A 14,987-nucleotide genomic window follows, 5' to 3' on the forward strand; every position below is an offset into this window, starting at 1 on the left:
AACATTGAAGGTTTTGATTGAGTTGGTACAGAAAAATTACTTCCACAAGCAGGAGCGTTGGTAACCAGAGGATACACAATTAAGATAATTGGCAAAAGAACCAGGGAGGAAATGAGCAGAATTTTTCTGATGCGGCAAGTTATCATCTGGAAGGCATTCCTTGAAAATGAGGGTGGCAGCACTGATGGAAACAGATTTAACGGCAACTGTCGAGAGGGAATTGGACATATGCGTGAAAAGCAAAAAATCTGCAGTGTTATGGGGAAAGAGCAGGAGAGTGGAACTAATTGGACAGCTCTCTCAAAGAGCTGTCACAAACACAATGGGCCAAATGGTTTCTTTTGTGCTGTAAGATTCTATGATTTAACCCCATTTCCAAGAATGCTAGAACGAGTTAACAAGATTGAGCTATGCCAATAATCGGGCAGACTAAACGTCTGCCGCCTAGCTGGAAAATTAGGGGGTGAACCGGTTGCGGTGGTCAGCGGGACCCCAGGCTGCATCTTGAGAGTGGCTACTGCTAGGGTGGCCATTCCTATTAAGGACGGCTGCCCGCCTTCAAGAGCTTCTAGCCAATCAGAGGACCAGCAACTCAACAGCCTCAGCAGTGCCAATGGGAGTGGTGGCCACTGCTGGGGCTACACCTGGAGAAGGACGGTACTGCAATGGACCTGTGTCCTCATATCCAGGGAAATGGGGTCTGAACATGCTGGGACCAGTCAGGCAAGCCCCGTGTGGTGGGGTTGTGGAGGGCTGGTGTTTATTGAGGGCAGGTGGTGCTATTGCCATCGGAGCCCATCCATAGACCTAATGGTGCCCAAAAATGAGGCCCCTCCCCCCACACTTGGAGCCTGCCGGGAGGCTGCCAGGATTTGCTTGGCAGTCTTCCCATGTGGCAGAGGCCCCCACCCCCCACCTCAGCTGCTAGTTAAATGCTAGCGAGACAGGAAGAGGCCCTTAACTGGCCACTTAAGTGGCTCAATTGGGCTCAGGGCAGGAAGGCCATCTGCCACCTTATCCATCACTGGAAAGATGGCACGGTGACAGGGTGATTAGGGGCACACCATCTGCCACCTTCCAATGCCATCTTGCTAACCATCCCCCCTCCCCGAAAGGCTGGATTAGTCTGTTAAACTAGTTTCAGTTTGTAATGCATTAATTCCCACAATGTTCTCAAAGTCCCTGCCCACTGCAATGTACATTTAACAAATGCCTTGCAGTTTTGGCTCTCTGAATCACAAGATAACTACACATGAGAAAGACCATTCAGCTCATCTTAATTCATGCATCAGGAGAGGTCACCCAATGATAGATCCAATAATGCCTTAAATGATTCCAGGGTTTTGGCCTCCAGTACTCTATCTCGCGGTTTATTCCATGCTGAGCATTGAGTCTAGGACTCTTTCAGTTTCATCCTTGGCTGTTCCAACTCCATTTGTAATTAGAATTAGAATTAGAATTAGAACATTACAGCGCAGTACAGGCCCTTCAGCCCTCGATGTTGCGCCGACCTGTGAAACCATCTGACCTACACTATTCCATTTTCATCCATATGTCTATCCAATGACCACTTAAATGCCCTTAAAGTTGGCAAGTCTACTACTGTTGCAGGCAGGGCGTTCCACGCCCCTACTACTCTCTGAGTAAAGAAACTACCTCTAACATCTGTCCTATATCTATCACCCCTCAACTTAAAGCTATGTCCCCTCGTGCTTGCCATCACCATCCGAGGAAAAAGACTCTCACTATCCACCCTATCTAACCCTCTGATTATCTTATATGTCTCTATTAAGTCACCTCTCCTCCTCCTTCTCTCCAACGAAAACAACCTCAAGTCCCTCAGCCTTTCCTCGTAAGACCTTCCCTCCATACCAGGCAACATCCTAGTAAATCTCCTCTGCACCCTTTCCAAAGCTTCCACATCCTTCCTATAATGCGGTGACCAGAACTGCACACAATACTCCAGGTGCGGTCTTACCAGAGTTTTGTACAGCTGCAGAATGACCTCGTGGCTCCGAAACTCGATCCCCCAACTAATAAAAGCTAACACACCATATGCCTTCTTAACAGCCCTATTAACCTGGGTAGCAACTTTCAGGGATTTATGTACCTGGACACCAAGATATCTCTGTTCATCTACACTACCAAGAATCTTCCCATTAGCCCAGTACTCTGCATTCCTGTTACTCCTTCCAAAGTGAATCACCTCACACTTTTCCGCATTAAACTCCATTTGCCATCTCTCAGCCCAGCTCTGCAGCCTATCTATGTCCCTCTGTACCCTACAACATCCTTCGGCACTATCCACAACTTCACCGACCTTCGTGTCATCCGCAAATTTACTAACCCACCCTTCTACACCCTCTTCCAGGTCATTTATAAAAATGACAAACAGCAGTGGCCCCAAAACAGATCCTTGCGGTACACCATTAGTAACTAAACTCCAGGATGAACATTTGCCATCAACCACCACCCTCTGTCTTCTTTCAGCTAGCCAATTTCTGATCCAAAGCTCTAAATCACCTTCAACACCATACTTCCGTATTTTCTGCAATAGCCTACCGTGGGGAACCTTATCAAATGCCTTACTGAAATCCATATACACCACATCCACTGCTTTACCCTCATCCACTTGTTTGGTCACCTTCTCGAAAAACTCAATAAGGTTTGTGAGGCACGACCTACCCTTCACAAAACCGTGCTGACTATCGCTAATGAACGTATTCTTTTCAAGATGATTGTAAATCCTGTCTCTTATAACCTTTTCCAACATTTTACCCGCAACCGAAGTAAGGCTCACAGGTCTATAATTACCAGGGCTGTCTCTACTCCCCTTCTTGAACAAGGGGACAACATTTGCTATCCTCCAGTCTTCCGGCACTATTCCTGTCGACAATGATGACATAAAGATCAAGGACAAAGGCTCTGCAATCTCCTCCCTGGCTTCCCAGAGAATCCTAGGATAAATCCCATCTGGCCCAGGGGACTTATCTATTTTCACACTTTCCAAAATTGCTAACACCTCCTCCTTGTGAACCTCAATCCCATCTAGCCTAGTAGTCTGAATCTCAGTATTCTCCTCGACAACATTTTCTTTCTCTACTGTAAATACTGACGAAAAATATTCATTTAACGCTTCCCCTATCTCCTCTGATTCCACACACAACTTCCCACTACTATCCTTGATTGGCCCCAATCTAATTCTAGTCATTCTTTTATTCCTGATATACCTATAGAAAGCCTTAGGGTTTTCCTTAATCCTATCCGCCAATGACTTCTCGTGTCCTCTCCTTGCTCTTCTTGCTCTTCTTAGCTCTCCCTTTAGATCCTTCCTGGCTCGCTTGTAACTCTCAAGCGCCCTGAGCCTTCACGTCTCATCCTAACATAAGCCTTCTTCTTCCTTTTGACAAGTGCTTCAACTTCTTTAGTAAACCACGTCTCCCTCGCTCGACAACTTCCTCCCTGCCTGACAGGTACATACTTATCAAGGACACGCAGTAGCTGCTCCTTGAATAAGCTCCACAATTCGATTGTGCCCATCCCCTGCAGTTTCCTTCCCCATCCTACGCATCCTAAACCTTGCCTAATCGCATCATAATTTCCTTTCCCCCAGCTATAATTCTTGCCCTGCGGTATATACCTGTCCCTGCCCATCGCTAAGGTAAACCTAACCGAATTGTGATCACTATCACCAAAGTGCTCACCTACATCTAAATCTAACACCTGGCCGGGTTCATTACCCAGTACCAAATCCAATGTGGCATCGCCCCTGGTTGGCCTGTCTACATACTGTGTCAGAAAACCCTCCTGCACACACTGGACAAAAACTGACCCATCTAAAGTGCTCGAACTATAGTATTTCCAGTCAATATTTGGAAAGTTAAAGTCCCCCATAACAACTACCCTGTTACTCTCGCCCCTGTTGAGAATCATCTTCGCTATCCTTGCCTCTACATGTCTGGAACTATTCGGAGGTCTATAGAAGACTCCCAACAGGGTGACCTCTCCTCTCCTGTTTCTAACCTCGGCCCATACTACCTCAGTAGACGAGTCCTCAAACGTCCTTTCTGCCGCTGTAATACTCTCCTTGATTAAAATGCCACACCCCCTCCTCTTTTACCATCTTCTCTGTTCTTACTGAAACATCTAAATCCCGGAACCTGCAACATCCATTCCTGCCCCTGCTCTACCCATGTCTCCGGAATGGCCACTACATCGAGATCCCAGGTACCAACCCATGCTGCAAGCTCACCCACCTTATTCCGGATGCTCCTGGCATTGAAGTAGACACACTTTAAACCAAGTTCTTGCTTGCCAGTGCCCTCCTGCGTCCTTGTAACCTTATCCCTGACCTCACTACTCTCAACATCCTGTACACTGGAACTACAATTTAGGTTCCCATTCCCCTGCTGAATTAGTTTAAACCCCCCCCGAAGAGCACTAGCAAATCTCCCCCCCAGGATATTGGTACCCCTCTGGTTCAGGTGAAGACCATCCTGTTTGTAGAGGTCCCACCTACCCCAGAAAGAGCCCCAATTATCCAGGAAACCAAAACCCTCCCTCCTACACCATCCCTGCAGCCACGTGTTCAACTCCTCTCTCTCCCTATTCCTCGCTTCGCTATCACGTGGCACGGGTAACAACCCAGAGATAACAACTCTGTTTGTTCTCGCTCTAAGCTTCCACCCTAGCTCCCTGAATTTCTGCCTTAAATCCCCATCTCTCTTTCTACCTATGTCGTTGGTGCCTATGTGGACCACGACTTGGGGCTGCTCCCCCTCCCCCTTAAGGATCCCAAAAACACGATCCGAGACATCACGAACCCTGGCACCTGGGAGGCAACACACCAACCGTGAGTCTCTCTCGTTCCCACAGAACCTCCTATCTGTTCCCCTAACTATGGAGTCCCCAATGACTAATGCTCTGCACCTCTTCCTCCTTCCCTTCTGAGCAACAGGGTCAGACTCTGTGCCAGAGACCTGTACTCCATTGCTTACCCCTGGTAAGTCGTCCCCCGCAACAGTATCCAAAACGGTATACCTGTTGTTGAGGGAAACGGCCACAGGGGATCCCTGCACTGCCTGCTGGTTCCCTCTCCTTCCCCTGACGGTAACCCATCTACCTACTTCTTTTACCTGAGGTGTGACTACCTCCCCATAACTTCGCTCAATAACCCCCTCCGCCTCCCGAATGATCCGAAGTTCATCCAGCTCCAGCTCCCGTTCCCTAACGCGGTTCTCGAGGAGCTGGAGTTGGGTGCACTTCCCGCAGATGCAGTCAGCAGGGACACTCTTGGCGACCCTTACCTCCCACATTCTGCAGGAGGAACATACAACTGCCCTAACCTCCATTCCCACTATTCTAAATTCCCAACAAATCTACTGAAAAACCCCCAAAAAAAGTCAAAACTTGTTAGCTTAGCAATCTGACGGACAGAACTTTTTAAATAAAAAGCTTACCTTATCAACACACCAGAGTCCTTTTTTTTTGGTTAGAGGAGGGTGGTGGGTGGGAGACACTACACGTGTAGTGTCTCGGGTGCAGCCACCGCCCAAATATATAGTTTTCACTTACCCAGCAGTCCCCTGATCCTCCGAAAACAAAAGGGAATTAACTTTTAACTTACACTGAAATTGACCTCCCAGCTGTAAGTTCGCTCCGTACCTCCGCTTCTGTCCAAGCTGCTGCAACCAAAACTAAAAGAAATTGAAATCTTTTCCTTCCTCTGTGGAACACTTTCCATTTGGTTGCATTCAATTTCATCTCCCATTGTTCTGTCCACATATACATCGTGTCCAAATCAATCTGTAATTTCTGTGATGCCTCTGCTAGTTTGGCTTCATCTGCAAATGTGACCACTTTGCATTGAATTTCTAAATTCAAATAAATTGCTAACAGTAGTAGTCCCCAGCTCCAAGTACAGAGATGCCCCCACTCAGTACTACTTCCCGACTCTAACATCACTCCTCTACAAAGTACTTGCTGTTTCCTATTCTTCAATCAGTTCCTTGTCCACTCCCAGAGTTTAACCTGAATCCCCAAAGCTTTGAAATAAAAGGAAAATGCTGGAAATGCAGGTCTGGCAGCATCTGTGGAGAGAAACAAGACTTAATGTTTCAGGTCAATGACCTTTCGTCAGAACTGGGAAAAGTTAGAGATGCAACAGGTTTTAAGCAAGTACAGAGGCAGGGAAAGGTGGGAGAGGATGGTGGAAGAACAAAAGGGAAAGTCAGTGATCGAGTGGAAGACAGGAGAGATCAAATAACAAAAGGAATGATGGTGCAAGACAAAAGGATATGGTAATGAGACACGTAAAGAAACAAAAGATGGGTCTAAAGGAGGTGTAAATGGGGAAAGCAGAATCATCACCTCCAGTGGCCTTCTAAAAACAAAGCAAAGGGGGAAAAAACAAAGAAATAAATAAAATGGGGGTAGAAGTTATGATCTGCTCCCAACGCTTTGAGTTTAATGAAGAACTTTATCAAAATCCTTTTGGAAGTTGAGACACACACATCATAGAGCTTCCTACAGTCTGCCTGAGTTGTCACTTCCTCAAAGAAGTTGAGAAAGGTTGGGCAGGCAGGATATTCTCCTTCTGAATCCACATTGACTGCTGCTTACTTAATGTTGTACAGGTCATCCTTGAATCTCCTCCTGTTAATTGACTACACTATTTTACATGGAAGACATCAGTAAGGGTCTGTTGTTGCTCGTGTCTATTTTGTGCCCCTTTTGAAACATCGGCACTACATGAACTCCTGAGGCATTTGAAAGAAATTGCATTTACATAGTAGCTTTCACAACCTTAGGATGACCCAAAGTGCTTTACACCCAATTAAGTACTTTTGAAGTATGACCACTGTTGTAATGTAGGAAACAATTTGCTCACAGCAAGCTCCCATAATCAGCAATGAACAGATAAGCTGCATTTGAGTAATGTTGGTTGAGGGATAAATATTGGCCAAGACATTGGAGAGTTCTCCTTATCCCTTTTGATAGTGCCATGGGATCTTTTACATTCATCTGAGAGGGCAGGTATCTCATCTAAAAGTTGACACCTATATCAATGCAGCGCTCCCTCAATAATGCACTGGAGTGTCAGCCTGAATCTCTGGAGTGGGCCTTAAACTCACTGCCTTTTGCCTTACAGAGCCAGTGAGCACACCACTGTTTGTACAGAATTTCTCCGTCTGTTATTTTGCAAGCGCTGCTCACTGCTTTGCTTAAAAGTTTAAACAGCTAAAACACTGCAGAAAAGAATTTCAGGTGAACACTGAACATACTGACCTTCAGAGCTGAATTGAAAGGCTAAGGTGTCCAGTAGCAGGATTTGCAACAGGATGCTTGGATCCCAAAACTGAGATGTGAGTCAGGATAACTTGTTAAAAATTGTCTATTCTCAACATAATGATTTTAGCTAGTCAGGACTTCCTCACACAAAGGGTAGTGGAAATCTGCATATCTACCCCAAAAAGCTTTGAGGCTGGGTGTCAATTGAAAATTTCAAAACTGAGATTGATAGATTTTTTGTTAGGCAAGGATATTAAAGCTATGGAATCAAGGTAGGTAAATCGAGTTAAGATACAGATCAGCCATGATCTAATTGAATAGTGGAACAGGCTCAAGGAGCTGAATGACCTACTCCTGTTCCTATGTAACTCCCCCTCATCTTTCTCTTCTCGAGAAAGCAAAATCCCAGGGTGGACAATCCCTCCTCACAACTCAAAGTTTGTCCAATGCACTAGGTGGTTGACCATGTGGTGCCCATGAAGTGGATCCTGTCTTCCATAGGTTTTGGTTCACTGAAGAATCATCAAGTTATGGAAACTATGTGCCAAGTCCTGCCTGATCTTTATAGGGCCTGATCAAAGAACAGAAACTCCATTATTGGCATTTCCTAGGCAACTGAGTTATTTCTGGAGCCGGAGAATCCAAAAATTCTGTGGTCCATGTCATCCCACACATCAGATCCTGGACTCCCATTAAACCCTCATCCCCTTGCTCTGTTCTTGTACTGAATCCCTGGCCAGGAGTTCAGGTTCTATTATCAATTATCTTAATTCTGTGTCTTCTGGTTCCTTACCCTTCTGCCATTGGAAACAGTTTTTTTCCCTATCCCTATCAAATCTCCTAATTATTTTGAACACCTCTACTAAATCTCCCCTTAACCTTCTCTGCTCTAAGGCAAAAAATCCTAGTCTTTCCTGTAAAGTGCTCAAGGTGCAGGCCAGTGTCCAAATGCAAGTTACTGTTGTATTTGAAATCACAAACAAAAGTTCACACATAAATCAATAAAGCAACATGGAGCAGTTTGTTGGTAAAGTGCTTTACTTGTTGAAGACAATCGTAAACCCATTGTGCTCTTTAACAAACCAACGGCAAGCACAAGGAACTTAAGTTAATTTTTTGTGACTGAAATATTTTTTAAAAATCCAAAACAATACACAGACATTTCGCGAGACTCTGTCACAGACCCACAAAGTATAAGGCAACTTTCATTAACTGATTAAGTGCCCTAAAATGTCAAGTATAGGTGTTTTTAAGGACTTATCATAGTACATTCACAGCAATGCTTCCATAGAGGGGTTAGTGTTGGCAAATCCAAAATTCAAGTAACCATTTTAATCGTGAATATCTAGTGTGTGCTTTTAGTGCTCAATAGGGAAATGCTGAGATGAGGTGCTGCAGAGAAATCTATATCTATATATAATATATATTTAGAGGTATAGATACAGATATGTAAATATGTACACAGTCACATTATGGACCATAGAAAAGCAGACAATACTAAGCACATAAGCAGTTGCTCAATAGAACAATAGTTGTCTCGGGTTGCCACCTCCTCTGTTTAAGGAGCGGGCATGGATACTGGGAGTCATTTCTGACAGGTGAGTAACTTCAGGGAGAGGATTGTCCACTGACTCTGGAACCCACCTGATTTTCATCCCGTTGAAATCAGTGAAACGCAAGTCAGCAGGTTCTACAACGGGCAGACAATCCACTGTGCCAGGGAAACCCCCCTCCCCCCTAGGCAGTGAAGGTGAAGATGACCCCCATTGAGTTGTGTGCCCCATGAGAATAGGCTGGTTGGAGTCAAATGGGCACCTTGCTACTAATAATTAACAAGATGTTAATGTGTGCTCAGTAAATTCCTGCCTCTACTATTTTAAACACAGTCATTAACTTCATAGAATGTACAGCACAGAAACAGGCGATTCACCCCAACTCCACTCGAGCCTCCTCCCACCTTACTTCCTCTATCCCTATCAACATAACTTTCTATTCCTTTCTTTGTCGTGTGCTTATCTAGCTTCCCCTTAAATGCATCTATACAAGTTTATTCTAAACAGGTTAACCACATTGATAAAAGAGCACAGACAGGGATTTTATAGATTGCATTAACCAGCGACTGCAGTGAAGGAAGCCCTCACAATATTATTTCCTGTATGATGACTGGGAGACATCAGCAAAGCAAAGATCAGAACTCAAGATTTGACTCTATCCCTTCTGCGTGCCTCATCATTATCTCACCCCATGTCACAGCCCATCCCACTCCCCTGTCTCCGCCCCATCCCACCCTCTATATAATCACTAAGCTATCCCCGCTTGCACTGACCGTTCCCCATTATTTCCCAACCCCTTCCCTGCCCCTAAGCAACACCCTGGTCCAATCCTATCCCGCCCTTGCCATGATTCGATCCCATTCCCTTCTCAGAATGTATCTAATCCCCCGTCAGACTCTATCCCATTCCCCTTGCTCTGACTATATCCTAACTCCTGCTCCAACCTTAACCTACCCCCTGCCCTGACTTTATCCTATTCTCTTGCCCCAACTCTATCCCAGCCTCTGTTCCACCCTTGTCCCATTCCACCTGCTACCCTGCTCTTATCTTTTGTGCTCTGTCCGGGGTTCAGATTGATTAAAGGTGGCAACCCTAACAGTATTCCTGCTGGTCGACCTCATAACCAGAAAGGAATAACAATGTGGCAGACAATCCAAACTTTCACAAAGTTTATTGCAGGTAATATAGTTGTCAGAGTATCCCTCAGCCAAATAAAACGCCTTTCGTAATTGCAATTGTAATCTCCAAGTTGGCAACCAATTTGAACACAGCCTTACAAAGCAACACGAAGACTTTATAAAAATCCTGGACACTTTCCTTTGGAAACCTCCCTGAGTCTATAATTAATTATAGGCACCGTGCAACATGTTCCGTCGTCTTTGTCCCGGGATAGGTACTTCTTCAAGGTTTCCCCAGTTGTAGGACGAGAACAAGTTCACTCCAGTATACTCTGTCCTGTTCCCACAACTGAGTGGAACCAAGTCCCAGCACTGTCTTGCAACTTGAAATTGACCTGTGCAAAAGCTAACACGTGAACACTTTGTGAGTTTGTTTGCGATATTCCGTCCACTGTATTACTCGATGCACTGAGGTTTCTGCCCTTGAGGATTGCACAGAGCAAGCCCAGATCATCTAAATCCAGGCCCCTATCAATCAATCACTTTGCTGATATCAACAGTTCTTGGCATCCTGATTTAGGAGTTATCAACCAGAAAAAGATTTTGCATTCACATCGCAACTTTTACAATCCAAATCACTTTACAGCCAATTAAGTACTTTTGAAGTGTTGTAATGGAGGAAATGTTGCAGCCAATTTGCACTCAAGGTCCCACAAACAGCAATGAGATAAATAACCAGATAGTCTGCTTGTTGGTTGAGGGAAAAATATTCACCAGGATACAGGGGAGAACTCCCCCGCTCTTCTTTGAAATTGTGCTGTGGGATCTTTTATGTGCCCCTAAGGGGGCAGAATGGGCCTCGGTTTAACATCTCATTCAAAAGACAGCATCTCCAACAGTGCAGTGCTACCTCAGCATTGCACTGAAGTGGCAGTCTGCATCATGTGCTCAAGTCTCTGGAATGGGGCTTGAAGCAACACTGCTAAGAACACTAGGTGTAGAGATCAGGGAGGGGGATTGTGATATACTTGAACAAATTAGCATTGAAAGGGAGGAGGTATTAGGGGTTTTAGCGGGCTTAAAAGTGGATAAATCCCCAGGCCCAGATGAAATATATCCCAGGCTGTTATGTGAGGCAAGGGAGGAGATAGCAGGGGCTCTGACACAAATTTTCAAATCCTCTCTGGCCACAGGAGAGGTGCCAGAGGACTGGAGGACAGTGAATGTGGTGCCATTATTCAAGAAGGGTAGAAGGGATAAACCAGGTAATTACAGGCCAGTGAGTCTAACATCAGTGATTGGGAAACTATGGGAAACACTTCTGAGGGACAGGATTAATCTCCACTTGGAGAGGCAGGGATTAATCAGGGATAGTCAACATGGCTTTAACAGGGGGAGATCATGTCTAACTAACTTGATTGAATTTTTCGAGGAGGTGACTAGATGTGTAGATGAGGGTAAAGCAGTTGATGTAGTCTACATGGACTTCAGTAAGGCTTATGATCAGGTCCCGCATGGGAGATTGGTTAAGAAGGTAAGAGTCCATGGAATCCAGGGCAATCTGGCAAATTGGACCCTAAATTGGCTTAGTGGCAGGAGGCAGAGGGTGATGGTTGAGGGTTATTTTTGTGAGTGGAGGCCTGTGACCAGTGGTGTATCACAGGGATCGGTGCTGGGACCCTTGCTGTTTGTAGTGTACATTAATGATTTAGAAATGAATATAGGAGGTATGATCAGTAAGTTTGCAGATGACACGACAATTGGTGGAGTCGTAAATAGTGAGGAGGAAAGCCTTCGATTACAGAACAATAATAGATGGGCTGATGATGGGCGGAGCAGTGACAAATGGAATTTAATCTTGAGAAGTGTGAGGTGATGCATTTTGGGAGGACTAACAAGGCAAGGGAATATACAATGGACGGTAGGAGCATAGGAAGTACAGAGGGTCACAGGGACCTTGGTGTGCTTGTCCATAGATCACTGAAGGTAGCAGCACAGATAGATAAAGTGGTTAGGAAGGAAGGGATACTTGCCTTTATTAGCCAAGGCATAGAATATAAGAGCAGGGAGGTTATGATGGAGCTGTATAAAACGCGAGTTCGGCCACAGTTCTGGTCACCGCACTATAGGAAGGACGTGATTGCACTGGAGAGGGTGCAGAGGAGATTCACCAGGATGTTGCCTGGGCTGGAGCATTTCAGCTATGAAGAGATACTGGATAGGCTTGGGTTGTTTTCCTTAGAGCAGAGAAGGCTGAGGGGGGACCTGATTGAGGTATACAAAATTATGAGGGACATTGATAGGATAGATAGGAAGAATAAAAGCAAAATACTGCGGATGCTGGAAATCTGAAATAAAAGCAAAATTTCAGGTCAGTGACCCTTCTTCAGAACTAGCAAATATTAGAAATGTAAAAGGTTATAAGCAAGTAAAGCGGGGGTGGGGCAAGAGATAACAAAGGTGTAAATAGGAAAAGGTCACAGAATAGCTGACCAGAAGGTTGTGGAGCAAAGGCAAACAATATGTTAATGGTGTGTTGAAAGACAAAGCATTAGTACAGATAGGGTGTTAACGAACTGAAAATTGAACAGCCACAAGCACAAACATAAAAAAAACAGTGGGTAAGCAAACTGAACAAACTAAGATGAAATAAAATAAACGCAGAAAAAAATAAATTAAAAAAAGGAAAAAGAAAAATATAACTAAAAATGAAAGTAAAATGGGGGGCCCGTCATGCTCTGAAATTATTGAACTCAATGTTCAGTCTAGCAGGATGTAGTGTGCCTAACCGGTAAATGAGATGCTGTTTCTCGAGCTTGCGTTGATGTTCACTGGAACACTGCAGCAATCCCAGGACAGAGATGTGAGCATGAGAGCAGGGGGGATTGTTGAAATGGCAAGCAACTGGAAGCTCGGGGTCCTGCTTGCGGACTGAGCGGAGGTGTTCCGCAAAGCCAGTCTGCGTTTGGTCTCCCCAATGTAGAGGAGACCACACTGTGAGCAGCGAATACAGTATACTACATTGAAAAAAGTACAAGTAAATCGCTGCCTCACCTGAAAGGAGTGTTTGGGGCCTGGGATAGTGAGGAGAGAGGAGGTAAATGGGCAGGTATTACACCTCCTGCGATTGCAGGGGAAGGTGCCATGGGAAGGGGACGAGGTGGTGGGGGTAATGGAGGAGTGGACCAGGGTGTCACGGTGGGAACAATCCCTTCGGAATGCTGACAGGGGAAGGGAGGGGAAGATGCGTTTTGTAGTTTGGTAGATAGGAAGAAACTTTTTCCCTCAGCGGAGGGATCAATAACCAGGGGGTATAGATTTAAGATAAGGGGAAGTAGGTTCAGACGGGATTTGAGGAAAACGTTTTTCACCCAGAGGGTGGTTGGAATCTGGTACGCACTGCCTGAAGGGGTGGTAGAGGCAGGAACCGTCACAACATTTAAGAAGTATTTAGATGAGCACTTGAAACGGCATAGCATACAAGGTTACGGTCCAAGTGCTGGAAAATGGGATTAGAATAGATAGGTGCCTGATGGCCAGCACAGACACGATGGGCCGAAGGGCCTGTTTCTGTGCTGTATAACTCTATGACCCTTTGCCAACATGCAGATCCAGAAAATCCAAACAGGGCAAAAGCAGCGAGGAAGGACTACAACAGAATGGTTGGTGTCACAGGGGCCATATTGCCAAGGCTTGAAGGCTGCAAGTGGTCCATGGGCCGCAGTTTACAGACACCCCTGTGTTAAGCATTTGCATGATAACCTTTGCACAGAGTTGGTTCAGGGTCTTGGATTATTGTGCATGCGCTTCCAAAGATGTATTGGGTAGGGGCAGTCCAACGTACCCATTCAAATGCCTCTGGCTGTCTGTTCCAAGATAAGCCATCAGGAGCTCAGTGCGACGTTGTATCAGGTGTAAGATGTCCTCAGCAAGACACTCTGTGCTGGTGTACCTCACCTTTTCGAAATCAAAGATGTCCTTCAAGAAGAAAAGAACTTGTTCCTATAAAAGATATTAAAATATCTCTTAGCTTATCTGTGTGTTTAATTTAATCAAACAGCAACATTGCTTTACAACAAACATGCCATTAATGATGCTTTCTGCCAGTTTTGGTGGTTCAGGCAGGTGTTAAGGATCCTATGGCGCTATTCCAAGAAGAATAAGGAATTCTCCCAGTGTCCCGGCAAAAATTCATCCTTCAATCAACACCATAAAAAAAAAAAGATTAGCAGCTGTAAAATTGCTGTTTCTGGGATCTAGTGCAAAACAATGACTGAATTGTAATGGCAGACGCACCAGAATGATACCACAGAGACAGCATTTATATAACAACATGCGAATTAGGAGCAGGAGTAGGCCAGTCGGCCCTCAGCCCCTCGAGCCTACTCCGCCATTCAATAAGATCATGGCTGATCTGATTGTAATCTCGACTCCACATTCCCGACTACCCCGAAAACCTTTCATCCCCTTGCTTATCAAGAATCTATCTACCTCTCTCTTAAAAATATTTAAAGACTCTGCTTCCACTTCATTTTGAGGATGAGAATTCCAAAGACTCACTCCCTCGGAGAGAAAGAATTTCCCCTCATCTCTGTCTTAAATGGGCAACCCCTTATTTTTAAATGGTGACCCCTAGTTCTAGATTCTTCCACAAGAGGAAACATCCTTTCCACATCCACCCTGTCAAGACCTTGTATGTTTCAATCAAGATGCCTCTTACTCCAGCGGATACAAGTCTGCCTGTCAAACCTTTTTTCATAAGACAACCCGTCCATTCCAGGTATTAGTCTAGTAAACCATCTTTGAATTGCTTCCAATGCAATTACATCCTTCCTTAAACAAGGAGACCAGTACTGTACACAGTACTCCAGATGTGTTTTTTTTATTTGTTCATGGGATGTGGGCATCGCTGGCTAGGCCAGCAATTGTTGCCCATCCCTAATTGTCCTTGAACTGAGTGGCCTGCTAGGCCATTTCAGAGGGCAGTTAAGAGTCAATCACATTGCTATGGGTCTGGAGTCACAAG

At 45.1% G+C, this 14,987-nt stretch overlaps 1 protein-coding gene across 2 annotated transcripts in view; it reads right to left on the reverse strand.

Moving 5' to 3' along the window:
• Nucleotides 1-9,636: 9,636 nt before the first annotated feature.
• Nucleotides 9,637-14,987, reverse strand: part of miga1 (mitoguardin 1) — a 105,588-nt gene continuing 100,237 nt past the window's right edge. For both annotated transcript variants that reach the window (XM_068036682.1, XM_068036680.1), the window contains exon 17: nucleotides 9,637-13,963. In XM_068036682.1, coding sequence (XP_067892783.1) covers nucleotides 13,754-13,963 — 210 coding nt within the window. In that variant the 3' untranslated portion in view covers nucleotides 9,637-13,753. The remainder of the gene's footprint in view (nucleotides 13,964-14,987) is intronic.

This window comes from Heterodontus francisci, chromosome 8 (assembly GCF_036365525.1).
Source record: "Heterodontus francisci isolate sHetFra1 chromosome 8, sHetFra1.hap1, whole genome shotgun sequence".
Lineage (NCBI taxonomy): Eukaryota > Metazoa > Chordata > Chondrichthyes > Heterodontiformes > Heterodontidae > Heterodontus > Heterodontus francisci.